This window comes from Artemia sp. Qi Xiang Cuo, chromosome 6, assembly GCF_049724085.1.
Source record: "Artemia sp. Qi Xiang Cuo chromosome 6, ASM4972408v1, whole genome shotgun sequence".
NCBI lineage: Eukaryota > Metazoa > Arthropoda > Branchiopoda > Anostraca > Artemiidae > Artemia > Artemia sp. Qi Xiang Cuo.
In genome coordinates this window covers 20508559-20532374 of record NC_142799.1, presented here as the reverse complement: position 1 = coordinate 20532374, position 23816 = coordinate 20508559, and the positions used below count along the sequence as shown (strand labels likewise).

The following is a 23816-nucleotide window of genomic DNA, read 5'->3' as shown; positions in this document are numbered from 1 at the left end:
TGCCAAAAGCATATACGATTCTCTCTAATCACAAAAAAAGGATGACCTAAAAGATTTAGCTTTGCTATATATGCTTACGCCACCAATAGTCAAAAGCTTGACTGAGTGAACTTGGAGGTTTTAAACACTTCCTCTCTAAATATGACAACCGTTAGAAAAAATAATGTTTTTGAGCGTGAGACATAGCATTCAATTAGCTGTTTCACTACAAAAAATTAGTTAGAGCTTGAGTGTTTCGATAATATCCATAAAATGTTTATGCACATATGGGCGACAATCTTGACAGTTAGCCATGTTACAGGGAAGCAAATTCAAAGAAACTTATGAGCTTTTTTAATTTCTTAGAAGTTAAAACAATGAAACGAGTCAGCAGTTTTGCCAGTGGATTTTTGGAGGTTTCAAACTCTTCCTCCCTAAATGTGAAAAGTAAGAAAAAATAGTAAAAAGATAAGAAATATAAAAATATTTCTAAAAATATAAAGAAATATAAAAATATAAAAAAACACTATAAAAATAGTGAAAAGTAAGAAACATAAAACGTTTAAAAAAATAAATAAAATAATATAAAATATAAAAAAAAATGTAAAAGAAATATAAAAATTTCACTATAAAAATAGTGAAAAGTAAGATATATAAAAATATTTCTAAAAATAAAAAAAATAATATAAAATATGAAAAAAAAACATAAAATAAATACAAAATATAAAAAATTTTAATACAAAAATGGTGAAAAGTAAGAAATTTAAAAATATTTCGAAAAATATAAAAAAAAATTATATAAAATATAAAAAAATACAAAAGAAATATAAAAATATAAAGAATTTCATTATGAAATAATGACAAGTAAGAAATATAAGAATTTTTCTAAAAATATAAAAAAATAATATAAAATATAAAAGAAATATAAAAATATAAGACATTTCACTATAAAAATAGTGAAAAAGTAAGAAAAAATAAACTTTTTGAACATATGGCATAGCATTCTGTTGGGCCTTTTTCCTATTTCTTAAACCCCGAATGTCGTCTAAATCAGATCCAGAAGCATCTTATGTGTATGTGGGTAGTTTTCACTTTTGATTGAAAACTATGTTACACTAAAGCAAATTCAAATAAACTTCAGATTTTTTCTCTTGATTTTTCAGAGATTAAAACGACGAATAGAAGTGCAATAGCTGTTGTCCCCTCAAATTTTTCAACTTCTGATTCATCGTTGTTGCCGACGGAACTAACTACTACTAATTCACCAATTTTGTCACGAGTGAAGTTTCCCAAGGTGCCATTCAAACTTTCAAAACCAAAAGCACTAGTGAGTATGTTTATGTTTGTATACTTTCTTCTGTTTTTTTCTATTACGAATAAAAAAATAACAAATAAATAATCGTGATCAACAATAATAAATTTTGGAAAACACCAAATGTTTTTGTTTTTGGAAGGCTTAACCATTAGCGGCATCTAGCAAAAATTCTGTTAATAGTAAATATAGATGTGACGAGTTGCATTTTTAAGAGAGAGAAGTTTTTTTCAGGTTTTACATCATAAAAGCGATCGATTTTGTTTTGATTTTTTGAAATATTTGTTCCTTTTAAAGCCTTTGAAAATATACCATGTTTGGAATTGGTTTTTAATCGGCTCATTAAATGAGAATCTAGGTATTGATTTCAGCTAAAATACAAATTAATTGCTTACGTAGTAACTTCCTGTCAGTTACTAGTATTGAGCTATTGAAATAATTGTGTTTGACGAAATTGTGAAGCACAGAATTGTGAAACACAGAATACCTGAAGCACGAAGCCAGCTGGAAAGTCGGAATAGAACTTCCAGGACAAGTATTGTCATTGGGGGAGGAGTTAAGGAGGCCAAATGTTGTGTTGAAAAGAAGAGCGTGAAGTATTTGTTCGCTTGTTCTCATATTAGAGTATATGTTGCTGCCTTTATTATGCCTCATTTGAAAGGCTCGACTGCTAGCTATAAAGATTTGTTTTTCAAGGAAATAAAGTCGACTACCCTATTGGATAATCGTTATTATTATCTAATATAACTTAAAATACTTAGCTACATTACGTTGCCTCTGCTACTTAAAGTTATATTACATGATTTTCAAAAAAATTAAAATCGTCTTAAATATACTTAGGGATTTTTGTCTAACGATATGAGTTTTTTGAAAATATTTTTATTTTTAAGGATTCAGTTTTTGAGTTGATACTCCTTAATTCTAATAAAAAATACTAAAATTTTGGGTCAATCCCTCTTTCTAGAACAGTAATGAGAAAAAGGTTGAGATGGCTAAGACGCATTCATCGGATGAAGGATTGCAGATTACCCAAAATTGTCCTTGTGGGGCGACCGTCTAGATCCAAACGAAAAGCAGGTCACCCTCGAATGGGGTGGGAGAATTTTGTAAGAAAAATTTAAGGGGATGGTAAATTCTTGGAAGAGCGAATTTCTCTTCCAGTATTGATTGGGGAAATGGGAAATTGATTGGGGTGAAGAAGGAGAAGTATGCGTAGCTGTGTTGACATTGGACGGCTTGGTGCTACTGTGAGTTTTTAGTAGTAGTATTACGTTGCTTGTTTCTGTAGGAAGTAATTTTATGCTAAATTGAAAAAAGAGAATATTGTGGAGACTTAAACAAGGTGACAACAGAAATCGAATTTTTTTTTCACAGACTAATTCATGAGTTCTCATCAAGACAGCGAATTCGCGTGGTATACCTCATAGAACGTGAAATTTCAAATATGAATTCTAAGAGATAGAAACGCAATATTTGTGGATTGTTACTGCTTTTGTCTTTAAGACGCCGAAGAGATGAGCTGAAACGATCAAAAAAGTTTTTCCTTGCCCATTTTCTTGTTTTTAGAAGTTTATTGTATTTCGTCTTGCGAATATCTATCGTGCGAATAAAATTCGACTCGGAGTTGAAAGGTGCGAACTGTGAATTTTGGACGTGCGAAGCTGAAAATATTCGCCTGACGACGATGAATTCGCCTAGCGTCAGTGAATTTACTTTCTGCGGCCACCTAGCTTTAGGTTGTGCGGTAGTTCTTAATGCGTGGGGATAATGTGGGTTTCAAGTATACCCTCTATGCGTAATTCTAAGGAGTCGATGATTTAGAGGGATTTGGGATTAAAGTAAAACAGAAGTAACGATAATGGCTAAATTGAAGAATAATTGACTCTCAGATGTTAGGTATATGAGGGAGTACGTCGTGGTAATGATACACCAAAGAGAGAGTTTTTTGGCGAATGGAGAAATGGAAGGATAATTAGACGCGATTAAAAAGATGAGTCTATCTATAACTCGACAAAGTAAAGGTCTATCGACAGGAGGCAAGGAAAAAGAAAGAATAATTGTAAGAATATTTTGCTTATGTCAAACCAGGTTTCCTCAGCATCCCAGTTGACATTTTATAGGTGGTGCTATCACTCTGTTGTTTTTGTGGATTAGTCTTTATTCAAGGTTGTTGTTTTTTTTGTCATTTTTGTAAATCATAGCGGCTATGAAGTTTGACTAAGTAATAGCAAGTTGAAGCAGCACTCTCTTAAAAGAGATCTAAAATTTTTAGTAAAACAAGGCATGATTTGAATTGGGGAGGTGTATGAGTTCAAATTAGTTTCCAAGTAAAAAACAATCCCATAAAACCCTTTTGACATTGCCTAGCAATATAAAAGTAACAACTTACGTATACAGCCTTACACAGTTTCTTACTGCTTATGGAAAACCAACAAATATTTATGTCCGAGAAGAAAATAGTAACACTTCTGGCACTAATCAGGAAAATGACACCTTGCCAGAAACTCTAACTTACCTACTTTTTTTTGTATGATACAAGCTGAAGTAATCTCTCAGAAAAGTGCCATCTAGCATTACACAATAAAGTCTTAAGGTAGAATATTTTTATTTATAACACATACATAAATAAATGTCACAAAATAGCGCACATGCCTGGTGGCATACTTTAGCGCTGAAAATATTGCCAACAAAAATACACAGCCATTTTCTGACTAAATTTTACAACAACGAAAAAGAAAACTTTAATGAACAAAATGCTTAGCATGTCATAAGATATTTCTTCATCAGTCTTAGAAAATGTCACTTGTTGCTACATTCTCGAACTGATGCTGGAATTGAGTTCCAGATTTTTGGGCCAGTGTGACGGTTGCTGAATCCCACTCTCGATGTCGGGCAAATTTCGCACGAAAAATCTGAACGATGCGTAGTAGGATAATTATGAAATTGAGAATTAGTTTGAAAAATGCTGGAGAAATTTACAGGTAAATTACTATTTTGATAAACGTGACAAATACTAGAGATAGAAATTAAATGAAGTTCGTCCAAAGAGAAAATTCCTGAAGTCCCATATAGGTGTCTAACTGAAGATCTGTAATCAACATTAAAAGAATCCTCATTGCTTTATTCTGAAGTATTTGGAGAGATTTGGAAACAGACGGAAAGGTAGATACCCAAACTAAAATTCAATATAGAAAATATGAGTGGACGAAAGAATAATAGATAGATTTTAGAATAGCTTTAGGAAAGAAATGACGAAGACGAGTTAGCATGCCAATATTTCGGGAAGATTTTAACGACAGTGTTTTTACATAATTCTGAAACGACAAAGTTTCATCTAAAATAATCCCAAGATATTTGAACTGATCTACCCGTTTTAATTCAAGACCATTCAAGAAAAGAGAGAAGGTATCTGACACTACTGATCCAGTTCGCAAAAATAACATATATTGGCATTTTTTTCATTAAGAGCTAGTAAATTCCTTGAATACCAATCAGATACAGTTATTAACGTACTTTCGAGGTTCTGGAAAAGAACTGATAGGTCCTGGTGAGAAGCAAAAATTACTACATCATCAGCAAACATTATAATTTTACAAAGAGGCAAAACTTCTGGAAAATCCTTTATAAAAAAAAGAAATAGAATAGGCCCAAGGACAGAGCCCTGAGGCACTCCGTAATTAATCGGAAAAGTTTTAGAACGGAGATCACGAGATTTATCAACACCATCTAGTGGTCTCCCGGAAAGGTAAGATACAAAAAATTTAACAGCTTGTGTTGAAAACCCATAAGACTTGAGTTTAAAAAGAAGCAACGAATGATTTACGGTGTCAAACGCCTTGGTGACACAAAGAAAAATCGCCAACGCGTGTTGACCATCGTCTAGTGAATCATTAATAATTAGTAAAAGCTCATGAATTGCCAGTTCAGTTGACTTTCCTTTTATAAAACCATATTGAGACGTGTATAAAATCTTACTATCAAATATATATTTTTGTAATTGACTATTTGCAAATTTTTCCAGAATTTTGCTGAAAACCGAAAGTAGAGAAGTGCCTCTATAATCTGAAGGGTCATTTGAACTCCCAGCTTTATTTAATGCTATAACATTTGCTTTTTTAAAAGCTCAGGTAAAATCCCATGCATAAGGGATAGATTAAAAATATGTGTCAACAAGGGTGAAATACTTGACGCTATTCGCTTTACAGTATGAGCCGAAAATCCAAATTCGTCCTTAGAAAAACTCCGTTTGAAATTCAGAATAACTTTTTCAATCTCATGAGGCTTAATTTCAGAAAAAAAACGAATTTTCTGCATGTTAATAAGGTAAATATTAAAATCAGAATATTTTTTTTATTTTCTTTTTAATTATTTTGTTATTCTTTATTTCAATTTTTGATATCCCATGTTTTGACATATTTTGTCAAAAAAGAGTTATCATTTTTACCTCTTTTTTAATTTTACTTTACGCTAGTGTTTTTTTTTTCTTTTCATCAAGTTTTGAAATTAAAATGTGAACATAACAAAATTTATTTTAATTTAAGCTTAGGTAAGTCTTTCCAGGCCATCATTAACATTAGCAAAATGATCAGATAAGAACTGTAGATTTTATGGAAAATAATGGCAAGAAACATCACATTTATTAAAGAAAATGTGATTTCTTAAGTCGTATGCATAGAACTAATCTTTGGTCAAGTAAAATGATAAATTAAACAATGATAAATAAAGTGTTAATATATATATAATGATGGGGAAATTGGGAGATCCATTTGTGAGAATTTAACTTCATATGGGTCCTTTGGAATGTGGGTAGTTCTAAAGTGGTTAATCTGAACTTAATGCATTTTATATCACTGATATAAATACCAAGAAAAAAAGCTCCAATTCCTGTTTTCAGGAATCCTGTTTTCTGGATTTTCAGGAATTTCAAAAAAAAGAAAATGGAGAGTGGTGTCTTGTGTGAACAATATTGGGATCTTCCTTCACTTGTTCCCCTTGTCTGCAGATTCCAGTATGATATTACACGAAATTTTTGATTTTTAAACTCCTCAAAAGATGCATTTTATATAAAACAAATTCTAAATTTCCGTGAATATTAAGGTAAAGATGGGAAAAGATCTAGGGGGAACAGTCATAAATTAAACTCTAATATCCCTTCATTTCAATGAAGGTCAAATGTAATTGCTGCGGGGTCATAGTTACTTTTCATTGCGGAAAAATATTTTCTTTATAACAAAAAAGATAACGCTCATATGTAAGTTAGCAGCGCTAAAATGTATTCTGCGGAATAATGACGAAAAAAAATAATAGTAGTAATAATGAAATTCCCTCAAGAAGAAACGTTTGTGAAAACTGTTCCAGGCATGAAGGAACTGAAAGGTCGAACAAGTAGGATTTATGTTCAGCCGCTTTACAAACAAACAAATGTCTACTCTAAGGCAAGTGATGAAACAGATGCAGAAGTTTTGACTGAAGGCGCTTACAGGCTTTGTTGACTTCAAAACTACTTTTGACTATGGAGTGGAAATTTGTGTGGCTCGTACAGAGAAGCAGACTAAGGACTCTAAGAATGCTTATCCACGTCACAGCTACTCAGAAGTCAGCAGCGCGCTATGGCATGCTGTAAGATAATGCGCACAAAAAATAGATGATAGTAATAATAAAATATTGTCAAGAAGAAATTTTTGAGGAAGAATTTAACCAAAGAAACGGACTTGCTTATCAAACAGTTTGTGGTAACCAACTGTAAGTAAGGAGCGACCCGGCTCAATAGTAACCGAAATTCTAAAAACGGAATTTTGATACCAATAGACACATCAAAAGAATCAGATTTTTATGCTGATTTCAAATAAATAAGTTTAGTCTTACCCATCAAAGGTTACACGCCTGCAAATACTTTCCTTATTTTTGAAAAAAGAGGGAAACATCCCCTAGAAGTCATAGAACCTTAAAAAAAAATCACACCATCAGGTTCAGCGTATCAGAGTATTCAGCGTAAACTTTTTTTTTATTTAATTTCTGATCGTTTTTTAAATAATGCAGGTTTTGATTTGGGCTCACCGTACATGAATAATTAAAATGTTGCAAGTGTTGCATAGCTGCATAATACTTCCCATTGACTTGAACAATCCGTGTTGTTTGTTGACACACTTCCTCAAAGAGAAAGTTGTACTTTTTGGGAAGACCGTCTATTCTTAGTATTAAATATATAAAAAAAAAGTTTTTTTAACTATCAGAGAACCCTACTGTAGAGATTTCAAGCTCCTATCTGCAAAAATGAGGAAATATGTAGTTTTGCCAGAAGAAAGAGCACAGATGCGTGTTTATTTGTTGTTTTTTGTTTTTTTTTTCCCCAGGGATGATCGTATCGACCCAATTGTCTTGGGTCTTTTTTTATCTAATTTCTTTTTTTTATTTAATTTCTGATCGTTTTTTAAATAATGCGGGTTTTGATTTTGGCTCACCGTACATGAATAATTAAAGTGTTGCAAGTGTTGCATAGCTAAAAATGCTTCTCATTGACTTGAACAACCCGTGTTCATTTCCTCAAAGAGAAAGTTGTACTTCCTGGGAAGAATGTCTATTCTTAGTATTAAAAAAAAACAAAAAAAAACAAGTTTTTCAACTATCAGAGAACCCTACTGTAGAGATTTCAAGCTCTTATCTGCAAAAATGTGGAATTTTGTATTTTTTGCCAGATGAAAGATCACGGATGCGTGTTTATTTGTTGTTTTGTTTCCCCAGGGGTGACCGTATCGACCCAGTAGTCCTAGAATATTGTGGAAGGGCTCACTCGAACGGAAATTAAAAGTTCTAGTGCCCTTTATAAGTGACCAAAAAATTAAGGTCAACTAGGCCCCCTCCCACGCTCATTTTTTTCTCAAAGTCACCCGATCAAAATTTTGAGATAGCCGTTTTGATCAACATGGTCGAAAAATATAATAACTATGTCTTTGAGGACGACTTAATCCCCCACAGTTCCCGGGGGAAGGGCTGCAAGTTATGGACTTTGCCCAATGTTTACATGTTTACATATAGTATTGGTTATCGGGAAGTATATAGACATTTTTAGGGGGGAGTTTTTTCTGGTAGTGGGGCGGGGGTTTGATCGGGGGTTACGTGGCAAATCGTTCCATGGAGGACGTTTTCATGGGGGAAGGGACTTTGCTATGAAGTTTTACTCTGTCTCACAACTTTATGTTTTATAAAACAATAAAAAAAACTTTAGCGTAAAGAGCGAGGCGTTGAAGAGGGGACAGCCCCTTGCATATACGGAATAATTTCTATTCGTTTTAAGTCTTAATATCGCTCCTTACTTTCAGTGAAAAAACTTTTTTTTTTATTTAATTTCTGATCGTTTTTTAAATAATATTGGTTTTGATTTTGGCTATCCGTACATAAATAATTAAAGTGTTGCAAGTGTTGCATAGCTGACAATGCTTCACTGAAAGTAAGGTGCGATATTGAAACTTAAAACGAACAGAAATTATTCCGTATATGGAAAGGGACGGGACACAGGAAGGAACATTGCTATGAAGGGGGCACCAGATTTCCCAGCATTATTTAAAAAAACGATAAGAAATTAAATAAAAAAAAAGTTTTCAACTGAAAAACGTTTCAACTGATAACTTCTCAACATCAAAACTTAAAACAAACAGAAACTATTACGTATGTGATTGGGATCGCCCCCTAGTCAATACCTCACTCTTTACGCTAAAGTTTTTTTAGTACTTTCATAAGAGATATTTATTCTAATTATCGGCCTTTGTGGTTAAGGGGTCATTCTTAAATATTTGAAAAACAATTGAACTTTATAGCAAACAGTGAGGTATTGACTAGGGGGGAAAATCCCCCTAATATACGTAATAAAAATATATAAATATAGAAGTTCGTTGCGTAAGTTAATTCGTAAGTTACGTATATTTATTACTAATAAAAATGTCAAATAAAATTAACAACTTTCGAGAAAGCCATTTAGCCAAATAAAGTGAAATTAATATGCAAATTTCGTTTTACCCTGACGGCTGCGGGGGGAGTCTCATCCTCAAAGATATAATTTCCGGACCTTTCAACTACCTTTAACAAAATGGCTAACTAAAACGTTTGATTGGATGTGTCTAGATAAATGGTGGGCGTGGAAGGGTGTTAGTTGCCTTCCAATCACTCTCGACTGTTAAAAAAGGCATTAGCCATTTCAATTTCCAATCAAATGAGCCCTTTTTGAAGTTTATGCGACAATGCTTTCTATAAAAAATTTATATGCCCCGAGGACATAACTTACAACCCTTGCCCTGAGGGCTGGGGGGGGGGGGTTCATCCTCAAAGACCTAATTTCCAGCAATTTCAACTGGTTTGAACAAAATGGCTATCTCAAAACTTTGATTGGATGTTTTTGGGGAAAAGGTGGGCGTGGGAGGGGGGTTAGTTGCTCTCCAATCACTTTCGACCATTAAAAAGGGCACTAGCCCTTTGAATTTCTAATTGAGTGAGCCCTTTTTGAAGTTTCTATGACAAAGATCTCTATAAAAACCTTAGATGCCCCCAGGGCAGAACTTACAACACGGCTGTGGGGGGAGTGTCCTCCTCAAAAACATTATTCCTATCTGGAAATCAACTGCGCTAAACAAGTGGCTATCTCAAAATTTTGATTTGATGTTTTTGGGGAAATGGTGGGCGTGGAAGGGGTGTTAGTGGCCTTCCAATCACTTTCGACTATTAAAAATGGTACTAGCCGTTTCAATTTCCAATTGAATGAGCCCTTTTCGAAGCTTCTACGACAACTCCTTCGATACGAAGTGCCCTGATATGGAAAAAAAAATAAATCGATACGAAACCACCCTAAAATTTTTGGGGAATGTCGGGCATAAGAGGGGTGTAAGTTGCCTTCCAATTATCTTCAACTATTAGAAAAAGCACTAGCCCTTTGAATTTCCAATCGAATGAGCCCTTTTTCAAGTTTTTACGAGAACACTTTCTGTAAAAAAAAAACCTTACATCCCCCAAGGCATAACTTACAACCCTTGCCCCGAGGGCTGTGGGGAGGTTGTCATCCTCAGAAACCTAGTTTCCAGAAATTTCAACTACGTGAACAAAATGGCTCTCTCAAAATTTTGACTGGATGTGTTTGGGGAAAAGGTGGGCTTGAGAGGGGGTTAGTTGCCTTCCAATAACTTTCGACTATTAAAAAGGGCACTAGCCCTTTGAATTTCCAATCGACTGATCCTTTTTTGAAGTTTCCTACGACAACGCTTTCTATAAAAATCTTAAATGCCCTCAGGGCATTACTTACAACCCTTGCCCTGATGGCTGTTGGGGAGTGTCCTCCTCAAAAACACAATTTCTGTATGGAAGTCAATTACGCTGAACAAAATGGCTATCTCAAAATTTTGATTGGGTGTTTTTTTTTAGAAATGGTGGGCATGGAAGGGGTGTTAGTTGCCTTCCAATCACTTTCGGCTATTAAAAAGGGCGCTAGCCATTCCAATTTTCAATCGGACGAGCCCTTTTTAAAGTTTCTACGACAACTCTTTCGATTCGAAGTGCCCTGGTATGGAAAAATAAATAACACATTGTGCCAACACCATTCCTTACTTGGGAAGTGCTATTGCACTGGTTATGATAGACCGTTGTTCACTCTTTACTAGGTAGTAGCTGTCGATGCAACTTTTAAAGCACGATAATAACAAGTCTCTGCGAACAGGGATTTTAAGCCTATTTGTGTACGTTTAGAGGCTTATAATGTTTCATCTAATCGTCTTCACTCATATTGGAGACTGGATAACTAGTTTTTATTGTTTTGCTTTTTTGTAGCTGAAGTCTTTCAAAAATTCGAAAATAATGATTATCGAGAATTAATGGTTCAAAATAGTTTATCCACTGAGCAAAGCTATTTTTTGATAGTATTTTCATAGAAATTGAATGTACATGAAGTCAGAAACAAACAAAGGAATGTATTTCAGAGAAGCCCATATTTGAGGAAAGGAAAGCAATTTCTACTAGGATAATTTTGGTTAAGAAAAACATAATATTGCCAAAAACTTTTTCAAGAACTTGTTCACTTTTGTCCTGGGTATGATATGTTTCAGTTAGGTCCCGCAACGCTTAGATACTCTCTTAGAAAGAATTTCCCAAACATTGTGGGGAAACAGTTTTCACAGAAATGTAAGTTCTTACAGATCTTGGCCCAGAACTAAAGAGTTTCCAAAATGCAAAGAAAGTCATTTTAGGCCATTAGTTCTAAATATTCCAAAGAAGATGTCATTTGCACAAAAAAAAAAGTAAAAAAAAATCTATCCTCCGAAAGTTATTTCTTTATTCAGGAAACTATCCAGAATTGAAAATTTTGGATTTCAAACGTCTTGCTGTGCGTGTGCCTGTTTAAGGGCATGATAAAAATACCTGTATGAAAAACAAGTTGTATGGACGATTTCATTTAGCCTAATAATTTAGTTCTTGGATTCCAGTTTACAGTTTTCTCTATTTCAGGTGCACAAAGCCTTCATTTTCTCTTCACCCTTCCGACGACCGAATATAATTGACTTATCAAGCCGATCTTTGCCAAGTTTGAGAACTGCTTCAGATAACAAAGAGGAATTTGGATCTGTTATTTTGCCATGCAGTCTACTAGGAATTGATAAACTTTGTAATTTCAACTATCAGGGAGAAAAGTGGCACAATGAAGGTAAGAATAGCACTAAACAGGATTGGTTCCAGGGGGTGATTTGGAGTGTATACCCCTCCAGAAGATCAGATGTCGCACTAAAAACAGGGGTTGTAAGGTAAAAAGTGCCATGAGGAGCTCAAGCTTCATGGTGCCCCCCCCCTCAAATATTAGTTCTGTAACCGACCCTGCTTGGACCTAAAGCTTAACTAAACAAGTTTACATTGTTCACGTTTTCAGGATATTGATTGTCCAACATTTTATGATGGGTAGTTTAATAATCCTAACCTAATTTTCAAGTACTTTTATATTCGAAAATACGATCGTTATTTTACAAATGAAGACATTTTTCCAGGAGGAATTCTAAGGTGGGAATTTTCAAGGGGGTTTTGCCACGGAAGGGGGGACTTTCTGCAGGGGAGTTTTCAGGAGGAGTACACCAGCTTCGGACAGAACAGGATTTAACAAATGTTGAAGAAATAAAATAAGTGAATTTCACCCAAACACTTTTTTGGCAAGACCAACAAAAAGGTTAGTGCAACACTTCCCGTTGCCAGTACCTTAATTTTCTGTGTTTCATCGTAATCATTTTAATTTCTATGTCCGTCGAATTTCCTTTTCTTTTCAGATCGCAGCAACGTGCGACGGTAAGCTAGCAAATGACAAAGATTAGAATATAGTTTTGGCTTTGTGAAGTATTCTACCAAATCAGATTCGTTGTCAGATAAAAACGAAATAGCTTCCTCTTTTATGAGTAGCCTTCTCAAAACTTGCCCTATTCAAACCCATAAAATATCTGTGGGAAATACCCTAAAGTTGAAATCTGCAGTTACTTCTTTACAAAAATCGGAAAATAGTAAAAACGTAAAAGTGAAAATCTGAAAATATTACCAGCACAATTTTTGACGTAATTCAATAGTTTTACCAAATATTTTGGCACTGTGTTGAACTTTTCATGCCCTTTCTACGTCGCCAGTAGCTCTCGATGAATAATCTAATAAGTGAAAGTTATGCCTGCAATATATTAACAAAAAAAAAAAACAAGTTTTTTGGCTGAAAGTAAGGAGTGACATTAAAACTTAAAACGAACAGAAATTACTCGGTATATGAAAGGGGCTGTCCCCTCCTCATCGCCTCGCTCTTTACGCTAAAGTTTTTTATTGTTTTACACAATAAAGTTATGGGACAAAGTCAAACTTTAGCGTAAAGTTCGAGGCGTTGAGGAGGGGACAGCCCCTTTCATATACCGAATAATTTCTGTTCGTTTTAAGTTTTAATGTCGCTCTTTACTTCCAGTTAAAAAAACTAGTTTTTTTTTAGTTAATTTCTGAACGTTTTTGAATTAATGAAGCTTTGATTTTGGATCATCGTAAAAGAATAATTAAAACGAAATTTGCATATTAATTTTCCTTTTTTTGGCTAATTGGCTTTCTTGAAATTTTGTTCTGACGTAACTTACGAATTAACTTACGTAACAAATTTCTATATTCTTATGTTTTTATTGCGTGTATTAGGGAGTTTGCTCCCTGGTCAATACCTTGATCTTTATGCTAAAGTTCGAATTTTGTTCGAATCACAAACCCCTGAATCACACTAATTAGAAGAGATAGCTCTTTTGAAAGTACTAAAAAAAACTTTACCGTAAAGAGCGAGATATTGGCTAGGGGGCGAACCCACTCATATATGTAATAATTTCGGTTCGTTTTAAGTTTTAATGTTGCTTCTTACTTTCAGTTGAAAAAAACTTGTTTTTTATTTAATTTCTGATCGTTTTTTAAATAATGCTGGGAAATCTGGCGCCCCCTTCATAGAAATGTTCCTTCCCCCAAGGAAATATACTCCATTGAAAGATCCTCCCCCATAACCCCTACTCTGACCCCGACCCCCCCCTAGAAAAAAATTCTCCTGAAAACGCCGGTACACATCCCAATAACCAATAATATATTTAAACAATGGGCAAAGTTTATAACTTGCAGCCCTTCCCCCGGGAACAGTGGGGGATTAAGTTATCCTCAAAGACATATTAATTAGATTTTAGACTATGTTGTACAAAATGGCTATCTCAAAATTTTGATTGGGTGACTTCGGGGAAAAAATGAGCGTTGGAGGGGGCGAAGTTGCCCTCCAATTTTTTTGGTCACTTAAAAATAGCACTAGAACTTTTAATTTCCGTTCAAATGAGCCCTATCACAGTATTCTAGGACTACTGAATCGATACGATCACCCCTGGGAAAAAAAATAAATAAATAAAAAAATAAAAATAAACACGCATCAGTGATCTTACTTCTGGCAAAATATACAAAATTCCAAATTTTTGCAGATAAGAGCTTGAAACCTCTATAGCAGGGTTCTCTGATACGCTGAATCTAATGGTGTGTTTTTCATTAAAGTTCTATGACTTTTAGGGGTTGTTTCCGCCTTTTTTCGAAAATAAGGGAAATTTTTTCAGGGGCGTAGACTTTGAGGTGTAAAACTAAACTTGATGTATCTTATATATTTTAAATTAGAGTGACAATCCAATTCGTTTGATGTATCCATTCGTATCAAAATTCTGTCTTTTAGAGTTTCGGTCACTATTGAGCCAGGTCGCAACCACGAACTGTTTGATACTGAATTAACATTACTGTGAACCGCTGGCGTCATTACTGCTACAAAACTACTGTAAAACCTAATGCATTCCAAGCAATTTGGCTCAGTAGCTGATTCAGGATTTAGGAGGGGCTGGGGCTTGTTATGAAAAATTCCCATTCTTAATTAAGCCTAACATACCTTGAGGATATTGAAAGTTGTATTTCCTGTTTCTGTTCATTGTGTAGCTGTTGATTCTGTAAAACTATCCGCAAAACTACGTTTATAGAAACACTATTGAAATGATACAACAAGTTTTTGTCTCCTATTTCCACTATTAGCGAATCCCCGTGGCGTTTCCAAACAGGACATAAGCCCATTTTTTCCAAAAATGGGTTATCCATACGGTTCGAAAGAGCTGAAAGAGCTCTTTCGAATCATAAGCTTAGCTCATTTTCTTAAAGAATGGACTTGCGTCCTTTTCGAAAAACGGTCCGGTCCATGAATAACACTTTCCACACTTGTGATAATATCACGGTGAACATGAAGAAGGGCAAGTCCACAAGGTCTTTCTTCTGTCATTTTACTTCTTAGCCAAGTTTTCAATCTTCTCACAGCAGAAAAACTCTGTTCAATAGACGCCACACAAGCAAGTTGGGTCATGAGGATCTGCAAGATTCTGAAATATTCGAGGAAATATAAGCACCATAGTTGTGTTTCTGTAAAGTTTCCCTCAGTGTTTCAAGTATTCTTCTACCTGCACCGTCTTTGCTTCTTCTCAGACGAATTTTCGATTTTGTCACTTCTCCGGTCAGGGCAGATTGACAAACTGATAAGGAGGGGGAATCAATTACTGATCAGTATCACACCAGTATCAGCGAATTGTTTTTTTTTCGTTTCCATAGAATTTATTGGTAATAAAAATGAATAAATGAATGAAACGAATTTAAAGCATTGAACCCAACGAGCAAAGAGATTATGTTGTAGGTGCTGCTGTATGTTTGTAGGTGCTGGTGTATGTTTATATGTGCTGCTGTGTGTTTGTAGGTGCTGCTGTATGTTTGTAGGTGATGCTGTATGTTTGTAGGTGCTGCTATATGTTTGTAGGGTAAACTGCTATAAGCAGTTTAGCAGATCACTACAATATGTTTATAGACCAGACCAATTTAAAGTTGGAAGTAGAACTAGTAAAAGAATTTCTTTGCTAATTTCAAGGAAATATGAAGGGATTCTACTTCAATTTGTTTGAACAAAGATTTTTGTATCCCAATTTTTTAAAGATTGCACAAGTTCGGTCCACCATCCCTGTAACTAGAGCTGCGGCGGAAAGAAGATTTTCGACTGTGAAGAAATTAAAAATTTACTCGAGATCTGTAATGACTGCACGACACTTAACAAATATTTTGATTTTATCAATTTAAAGAGCTCTTAAACTCAAGTGAAAGCTCTTAAAGAAGCCTGGTGGAACCGTATAATTGCTTAGAAATATTGGACAGAGTAGCCTATAGTTGTTACCATCTCATGTAAATAACTTCGTAAAACTTTATTAACAAGTAACTTATGTCAGTGTATTCAATTATAGAATCGTCTTATGAAAGTCTGTATACGTTATTCGTATTGTACTATTTTCATAATAGTGAATTATAATTATTTCAGTACACTTAATCATACAAAACGTCTTCTTATAGCCAGTATGCGTCATTGTTATTATCATAACGAATTATTATATTTACTTAATAACGAGTAATAATATCAATTATAATACTTATCATCTCCTTATCACAAAGCACTTGCATAAACAAAGTTATTTATGGTATGTCATTTGTATTACAACAATATTTGAATATTTCTTCAAACAACGTATCTAAACCTATATTCATAAAATCATTTCGAAAAAAAATTGGGACTCAGATCACTTGGTAGACCTTGCTTTCCTAGTTTCTGAAGCTTGAAACTGCTTATGCTCTCGCCTAGCCATTGCTCAACTCGCCTAGCAAATTTAATGTTTCAGACATTAAATTCGGTTAACATTATCCAATATTTTTATTTTGTTCAAACCCTTCTAGAATTGCGACCAACCCAAAAGCATGTCTGCTTTTGCAGTCATTCAAGAAAATTGCTTGGTTCAAATTTATTTCCATTTCTTTCGAAACACATAGATTTTTAGAGAAAATGCTTCTTCTGCTGCATTCGGTTAATACTCGGTTCGGGTCCTTCTAACAGTTAGCAAATGAGTAAGTTTTGATAAAAATCGTTTCTGTAGCAATTTTTCACTTGTGCTAATAATTGCACATCACCTGGGATGTCTGTTTCTGCAGCCATTTGATTTGCAAACTTTGATTTATCTTCAAGCAATTTTTTAATCAATTCTTCGGAATGTTCTGTGCTGATTCCAAAAATCTGTCTTGCCGCTTTAATGTTTTATATTTAAATTTTTAATTGATATTGGTAGAACCAATCCTTAATAATATGAAGTTTTTTAGCCTTTGTAACTAGGTAAAATGACTTGAAGCATCCTCATAGATGTTTAAATTGGTAGAAATATTTGATTTGTTAATTGTAGACTGTAAAAATCATAGACTGTAAAGAACGATGTGGGCACAATGTGTTTTTTTTTTTTGGTTTTTCTCCATACCCGGACACTTCGTGTCGAAGTTGTAGTAGAAACTTCGAAAAGGGCTCATTCGATTGGAAATTGCAGTGACCAGTGCCCTTTTTAATACTCGAAAGTGATTGGAGGGCAACTAGCCCCCCCCCCACGCCAATAACTTCCCCAAACATATCCATTCAACACTTTGTGATGGACATTTTGTTAAACGTAGTTGATTCCCGGATATACATCATGTTTTTTTCGGAAACACTTCCCCACTGCCTTTTAGGTAAGACACTTATTTTTTACACCGGGGACATATAAGGTTTTTAAAGAAGGCGTTGTCATAGGAACTTCATAACAGGCACATCCAATTAGAAATTCAAAGGGCTGGTGCCCTTTTTAATAGTCGAGCGTGATTGACGGGCAACTAGCCCCTCCCCTCCCCCAAACCCTACATTCCACCAAACACATCCCATAAACATTTTGATATATACATTTTGTTCAGCGTAGTTGATTTTCAGATAGAAAATATTTTTTTGAGGAGTACACTCCCCCAAAACCCTCAGGGCAAAGGTTTTAAGTTATGCCCTGGAGGCATATACGGTTTATAACGAAAGCGCTGTAGTATAAACTTCTACACTGGCTCATTAGTTTTGAAATTCATAGGGCTATTGCCATTGTTAATAGTCAAAAGTGGTTGGAGGGCAACTAGCCCCACACCCATCAGTCCCTCAAAAACATCCAATAAAAATTTTGAGATAGCCATTTTGTTCAGCGTAGTTGATTTCCAGATAAAAAATGTGTTTTTGAGGAGGACACTCCCCCAAAACCCTCAGGGCAAAGGTTTTAGGTTATGCCCTGGGGGCATATACGGTTTTTATAGAAGGCGTTGTCGTAGAAACTTCAAAAAAAGTTCATTAGATTGGAAATTCAAAGGGCTAGTGCCCTTTTTAATAGTTAAAAGTGATTGGAGGGCAACTAGCCCCACACCCATCATTCCCTCAAAAACATCCAATAAAAACTTTGAGATATCCATTTTGTTCAGCGTAGTTGATTTCCAGATAGAAAACACATTTTTGAGGAGGATACTCCCCACAACCCTCAGGACAAGGATTATAAGTTATGCCCTGGGGGCATATAATGTTTTTTATTGAAATTTTTGTCGCAGAAACTTGAAAAGGGCTCATTCGATTGGAAATTCAAAGGGATAGTACTCTTTTTAATAGTCGAAAGTGATTTGAGGGCAACTAAACCCCCTCTCACACCCACCATTTTCCAAAACACATGCAATCAAAATTTTTAGATAGCCATTTTATTCAACGTCGTTGAAAGTTTTGGAAATTAGGTCTTTAAGGATGACAACCCCTCCCCCCACAGCCCTCAGGGCAAGGGTTGTAAGTTATGCCCTAGGGCATATAAATTTTTTATTGAAAGCGTTGTCGTAGACACTTCAAAAGGGCTCATTCAATTGGAAATTGAAAGGTCTAGTGTTTTTTTAATAGTTGAAAGTGATTGGATAGCGACTAACGCCCCTCTCAAGCCCGCCATTTTCCAAAACATCCAATCAAAATTTTTAGATATCCATTTTGTTCAACGTAGTTGAACGTTCTGGAAATTAGGTATTTTAGGATAATAACCCCCTCGGAGCCCTCAGTGCAAGAGTTGTAAATTATGCCCTGGGGGCATATAAGGTTTATATAGAAAGTTGTTGTATAAATCATACGCAGCACGATTGCGCTGCCTAAGTAAAGAACGGGGACACTAGAGAACGAGCCAAGAAACGGGGAATAAGTAAAGAGGAGGACACTCCCCCACACCCCTCAGGGCAAGGGTTTTCTAGTTATGCCCTGGGAGAATATAAGAACGATGTTGGCACAATGTATTATTTATTAATTTTTCCCTTCAGACCAGGGCACTTCGTATCGAAGTAGTTGTCGTAGAAACTTCGAAAAGGGCTCATTCAATCGGAAATTGGAGTGGCTAGTGCCCTTTTTAATATCCGAAAGTGATTGGAAGGCGACTAACTCTCACGCCCACCATTTCCCCAAACATATCGAATCAAAATTTTGAGACAGCCATGCTGTTTAAAGTAGTTGAAAGTTCTGGAAATTCGGTCTTAGGGGATGACAACCACCCTAACAGACCTTAGGGTAAGGGTTGTAAATTATGCCCATGGGGCATATAATGTGTTTATAGAAAGCGTTTCCGTTTCAAAGAGGGCTCATTCGATTGGAAATCGAAAGGCCTAGTGCCCTGTTTAATAGTCGAAAGTGATTGGAAGGCTTGACATTTTTATAGTAAAAATCGAAGTGGGTATAATGTATTATTTGTTGTTGTTGTTGTTGTTTAGACCAGGGCACTTCGTACCGAAGGAGTTGTGGTGGGAACTTCGAAAAGGGCTCATTCGATTGAAAATAGAAAGGGCTGATGCCCTTTTTAATAGTAATTTGAGGGCAACTAATCCCCCTTCCACTCCCACCCTCCCACGCCCATTCTCCATGCCAACTCTCCCATTTCTGCTCTTAAATTTTAACCAAATCAAAATAGGGTAAGTGTATCCAAGCTGTCAAAGAAAGTAAACAGATTTTTTTTGCGAATGGTATCAAGTTTTCCATTTCAGGTCAACTAGAAGAGGTATGAAACTAAATTAAACAGTACTATTTTTGTCCAGATTTTTAAAAAGGTGTATGTTATTAAAAATTGATGAAAATTTTTCTCCAGCACACAAATAGCAGGCCAAACTATTAAGTCTTAAAAAACGAATAGATTTAAAGTATTATTTTGTTTCCCCTGAAAAGACTATGTCAATATAAAACGAACAGAAATTAATTTAAAAAAAAAATTTTCCACAAAATAAGTTTTTCAAAGAAAAGTAAAGAACTCCATTAAACAAAAAATGAGCAAAAATAAAGTCAAATAATCTACCAAGCGTGAAACTACCACAAATCAGCATCGATAAATGAATGAAACCAAAAACGAAGAGATATCACTATAAACAACCGATTCAAACTCAAACCGAGCAAAAATTAAAATAAGTTGGGCTCAAAACCCCTATGCCTTCCCAAGGCCAGAACAAAATTTGCACTTTACTGAAAAAAATATAAATGTTTTTACTTTCATAACTTTAATAAATCAAATAATGTTTACATTTTGATTACTAAATATCAGTATATGTATATTAAACCGACAATGCACTTTCATTTGTATTTTTTTTCAGTAAAGTGTAAATTTTGTTCTGGCCTTGGGAAGGCACAGGGGTTTTGCGCCCAACTTATGTTAATTTTTTCTCGTTTTGAGTATGACTCGGTTAATTATTGTAATTTCTGTAAGTTTTGGGTTTCAGTTATTTGTCGATACTTATTTGGGGTAGTTAAACGCTTGGTAGAGTATTGGATTTTGCTCATTTTTTTGTTTAATTGAGTTCTTTACTTCTATTTTAAAAAATTATTTTGTGGAAAAAGTTTTTTAAATTAATCTTTAAAAATACTTAAATGGTTTGTAAACATAAAAAAGGTCATTTGTGTCAAGATATCTGCTAAACTCTGCCGGCTTCATGCTTTCACTTGTTAAATACTCACTGCAACTCCAACACATTGGGTGGCACTCATTATGCCCTATTGCGAATAAGTTTCATTGCATATTTTCTGTTTACAGCATTGGATCTTACAGTCCCTACTTGCGGTGCTGATCTCCATTTCAGGGCCCTTCAGCCTGGAAGTGCAACTGGAGATAGGGGCCCGGTCATCCCGTGCTTTCATAGATCCTTCCTTTTTGTTTTCCCTAGATTTCTTGAGGTACCCATTTAGAGCTGGGTTAACTCTGGGTGACCTTACAGAGTCACGCCACTGAACCTGGGTTCAAACTAAATAACCAGCAACAAGAGGACTCAAACCCCTGTCCTCACTGACAAAGGATTTTAATTCTAGCGTGCTAACCACTCGGCAAAGACGGCTCTAATCGCTTATCTAATAAAGTAACACAATAAATTCAAATACAAGTAAAGAAAGCAGTGGCAAAACAATTCCACAAGTTGTCTTGCAAGGCTGAGAATGCCTGCAGTCAACAAAAATATAACCGTCCTCTGTCTGAACTACGCTCTAATATCAACTTTACCATGTCTTACTCAATTGAATGTTCATTTGAGATGCTCTTTTCACAACCAAGTAAAGATTAATACAAAGATATTACTTTTTCAGATTCGTTTGAAGCACAGTTTATAGAATTAGCAGTATGATCATTCCCTATCTCACCCATTATAAAAACCCGGACCAAGGTGAGAGTGCTCCAGAGAACGTTTTTGCAGATATAAACATAAGCGGCATTAGATCTTTTCACGGGTAGACAAGTCAGATTTCTCTTGGACACGAAACAAGTGGAAACCCGCTATTACGAATAATGCACTTTGTAACCATTTCTCATTGATTGACGGAAACAGATTAACCCGCTAATGCAGAAATAAGTGGGAGGAGCTTTTTGTTCGCACCGAGAATGAAGACCAGAAATGATCTGCGATAAACTTACTGGATAATTCTATAAACTGTGGTAAATAAAATAAAATCTTACAATTTTGTATATCTTGATAACCACACGCTCGGTAGCAAACTTGCTACGAATGATTTTAGTGGATAAAAATAGTGCGGAACGTTACTGGTCGGAACAGCATTTAACAGCTGTTAGGGAGAAACTGCTGCTCCTTTGCTGTTCCTGCATGTAAAACTAAATGAAGAACAAAAATCGATTCAAATTTTTATGCTGTGTTGAACTGTTATGCAGTAGATGTTTGTAGGTTCCTTCAGAAGAGGGAACCAAAGAAATACTATAAGTTCAATCTCTTTAAACATTTTGAAGTTCTGTCTTTAGAGTGCTATTACATGCTACGAAAAATGTCTTATCTTGTTTTAGTTTAAAATTAATTAAATTTAATGCAGTTTAATTTAAAGCATAAAATTGATCATATCTTGTTTTTAATAACGATCCCTACCTCGGATTGACAAATATTCAGGTTTATTTTGCTGTAAGGTAGTTTTGATTATTTCATATTTCTTTCGGAAGATACCTAATTTGCCCCAGGCAAAACCTTATTAGTAAAAACAATTTACACATGATGAGTTCTTGTTAGGATGGATTATTATTTGTCTTTGAATTGGCAATTTTGACTGGCAATGCTAGAGGAAGTTTGTTAATTCTTCAAATCTAGATGCTAAGCTTCATTAATTTTCATATAAAGTATGAGGTTCATTGTGTGATTTCCAAAAATTCTCAAAACCTGTTTCGTGCTCTCTTTCTTTTGATTTCAGATGACGTAAAGCTAGTATTTATCAATTAATATAAAATGTTTTATTTTAGATAATTTTGTTTCATCTTCTGTGCCAACAAGAAAGTCAACAGAATTAATCCTTGAATCTCCTTTGGAGCCTGACTCGAACTCTCTAACGGGCCGCTACTGCCTTAGAATAGAATTTATTCGTTATGTCCGCATCTCAAAGGAAATAACAAGATTCAACTTGACCTCAGAGAACCTTGTCATCAGATTGAACCCATCCCAAGGGAAGCAAATTGAAATCCCAATTGCAGCAATGTCAACAAATGAAAAAGAATGGTTAGAGGCAAAAGTAACGATTTCGGGACTCAAAAGTAGAACAAATCTTTCTTTGAAACAATCGGGACCAATTTTACTAAGAGGCAAGATTCCAATACTCAGAAGCAATATATTGATAAACATCTTAATAGGGAATATCAGCCTTGAAAATGGACCATGTTAATTTGTATATGATATTTTTCTATGTGTATATATATTAACGATATTTTAAAGTGATGTTCTAATTTTATATGTTAATAAATATTTTGTTTATGATTTCTTTTTCAAATGATGTGTGCCCTGTTCCGATTTCTAAGCAGTGGCATCGAAAAAAAAATATTTTGATGCTACTATTTTTTTTTCCTGGCAGTAAGTAGGAATTTATTTCGGGGTGCTTAAATTTAATTTGTATTTATCTACTTATTTTTTATTCACAAAAATGAAAACGATGTAAAATTTTAACAGTAAGGGAAACAAAAAAAAAAAAAACAGAAAACAAACATGAATTTACACATTGTTCAACCGTCAATTAAGACTTTAGAAACGAAAAAAAATTAAAAAGAAGATCATACTCAGAAATAGAGTTAAACATTCTTCATACACAAAGCTTCATTTATCATTCATTAGTGTTGTAATTAAAATTTAAAGCTTTTCATTAAATATTTCAAGGTGCAAATAGTGACAAAGACCACACTGGCTCCATCATAAACAACCAATTACAAGTAGAAATAATAGAATTTTTTTCTAAAGACAGTGGAAATCCAAACTCTAAATGAATATTTCGGCCATACGTCCAAGGGCCGTCCTCAGCACAAAACAAACGAAAATAGAAAAGACAAACTTACATTAAAATAAAAAACTTTAAAACTTTTTTTTTACTTTTAAAACAGACCTAGTCTAATAACTTACGTGTCGTACGTGCCCTACGACGTACGTGTTGTATAAACGTGTCGTACATGACTTACGTGTTGTTAGCATATTCATTTATTTGTCGAAAAAAATTAAAATTTGGGTTCCGGTCTACTTTTTAGCCCCTTTGTTACGGAACAAATTCCTTTGTAAAGAGGCGTTCGTATCATTTCCATAAATGAACATAATGAATGATTAAGTACCGTTATGTCAGTAAGGA

General features: G+C 34.7%; 1 protein-coding gene across 1 annotated transcript in view; it reads left to right on the top strand.

The window, feature by feature from the left end:
• LOC148950968 (uncharacterized) overlaps positions 1-22963 on the top strand; it is a 232888-nt gene extending 209925 nt beyond the window's left edge. Inside the window, exons 7-9 of the mRNA XM_089090078.1 lie at positions 1143-1306; positions 11774-11969; positions 22456-22963. Of these exons, the coding sequence (XP_088946204.1) occupies positions 1143-1306; positions 11774-11969; positions 22456-22871 (776 nt within the window). The 3' untranslated portion in view covers positions 22872-22963. The remainder of the gene's footprint in view (positions 1-1142; positions 1307-11773; positions 11970-22455) is intronic.
• Positions 22964-23816: the final 853 nt, after the last annotated feature.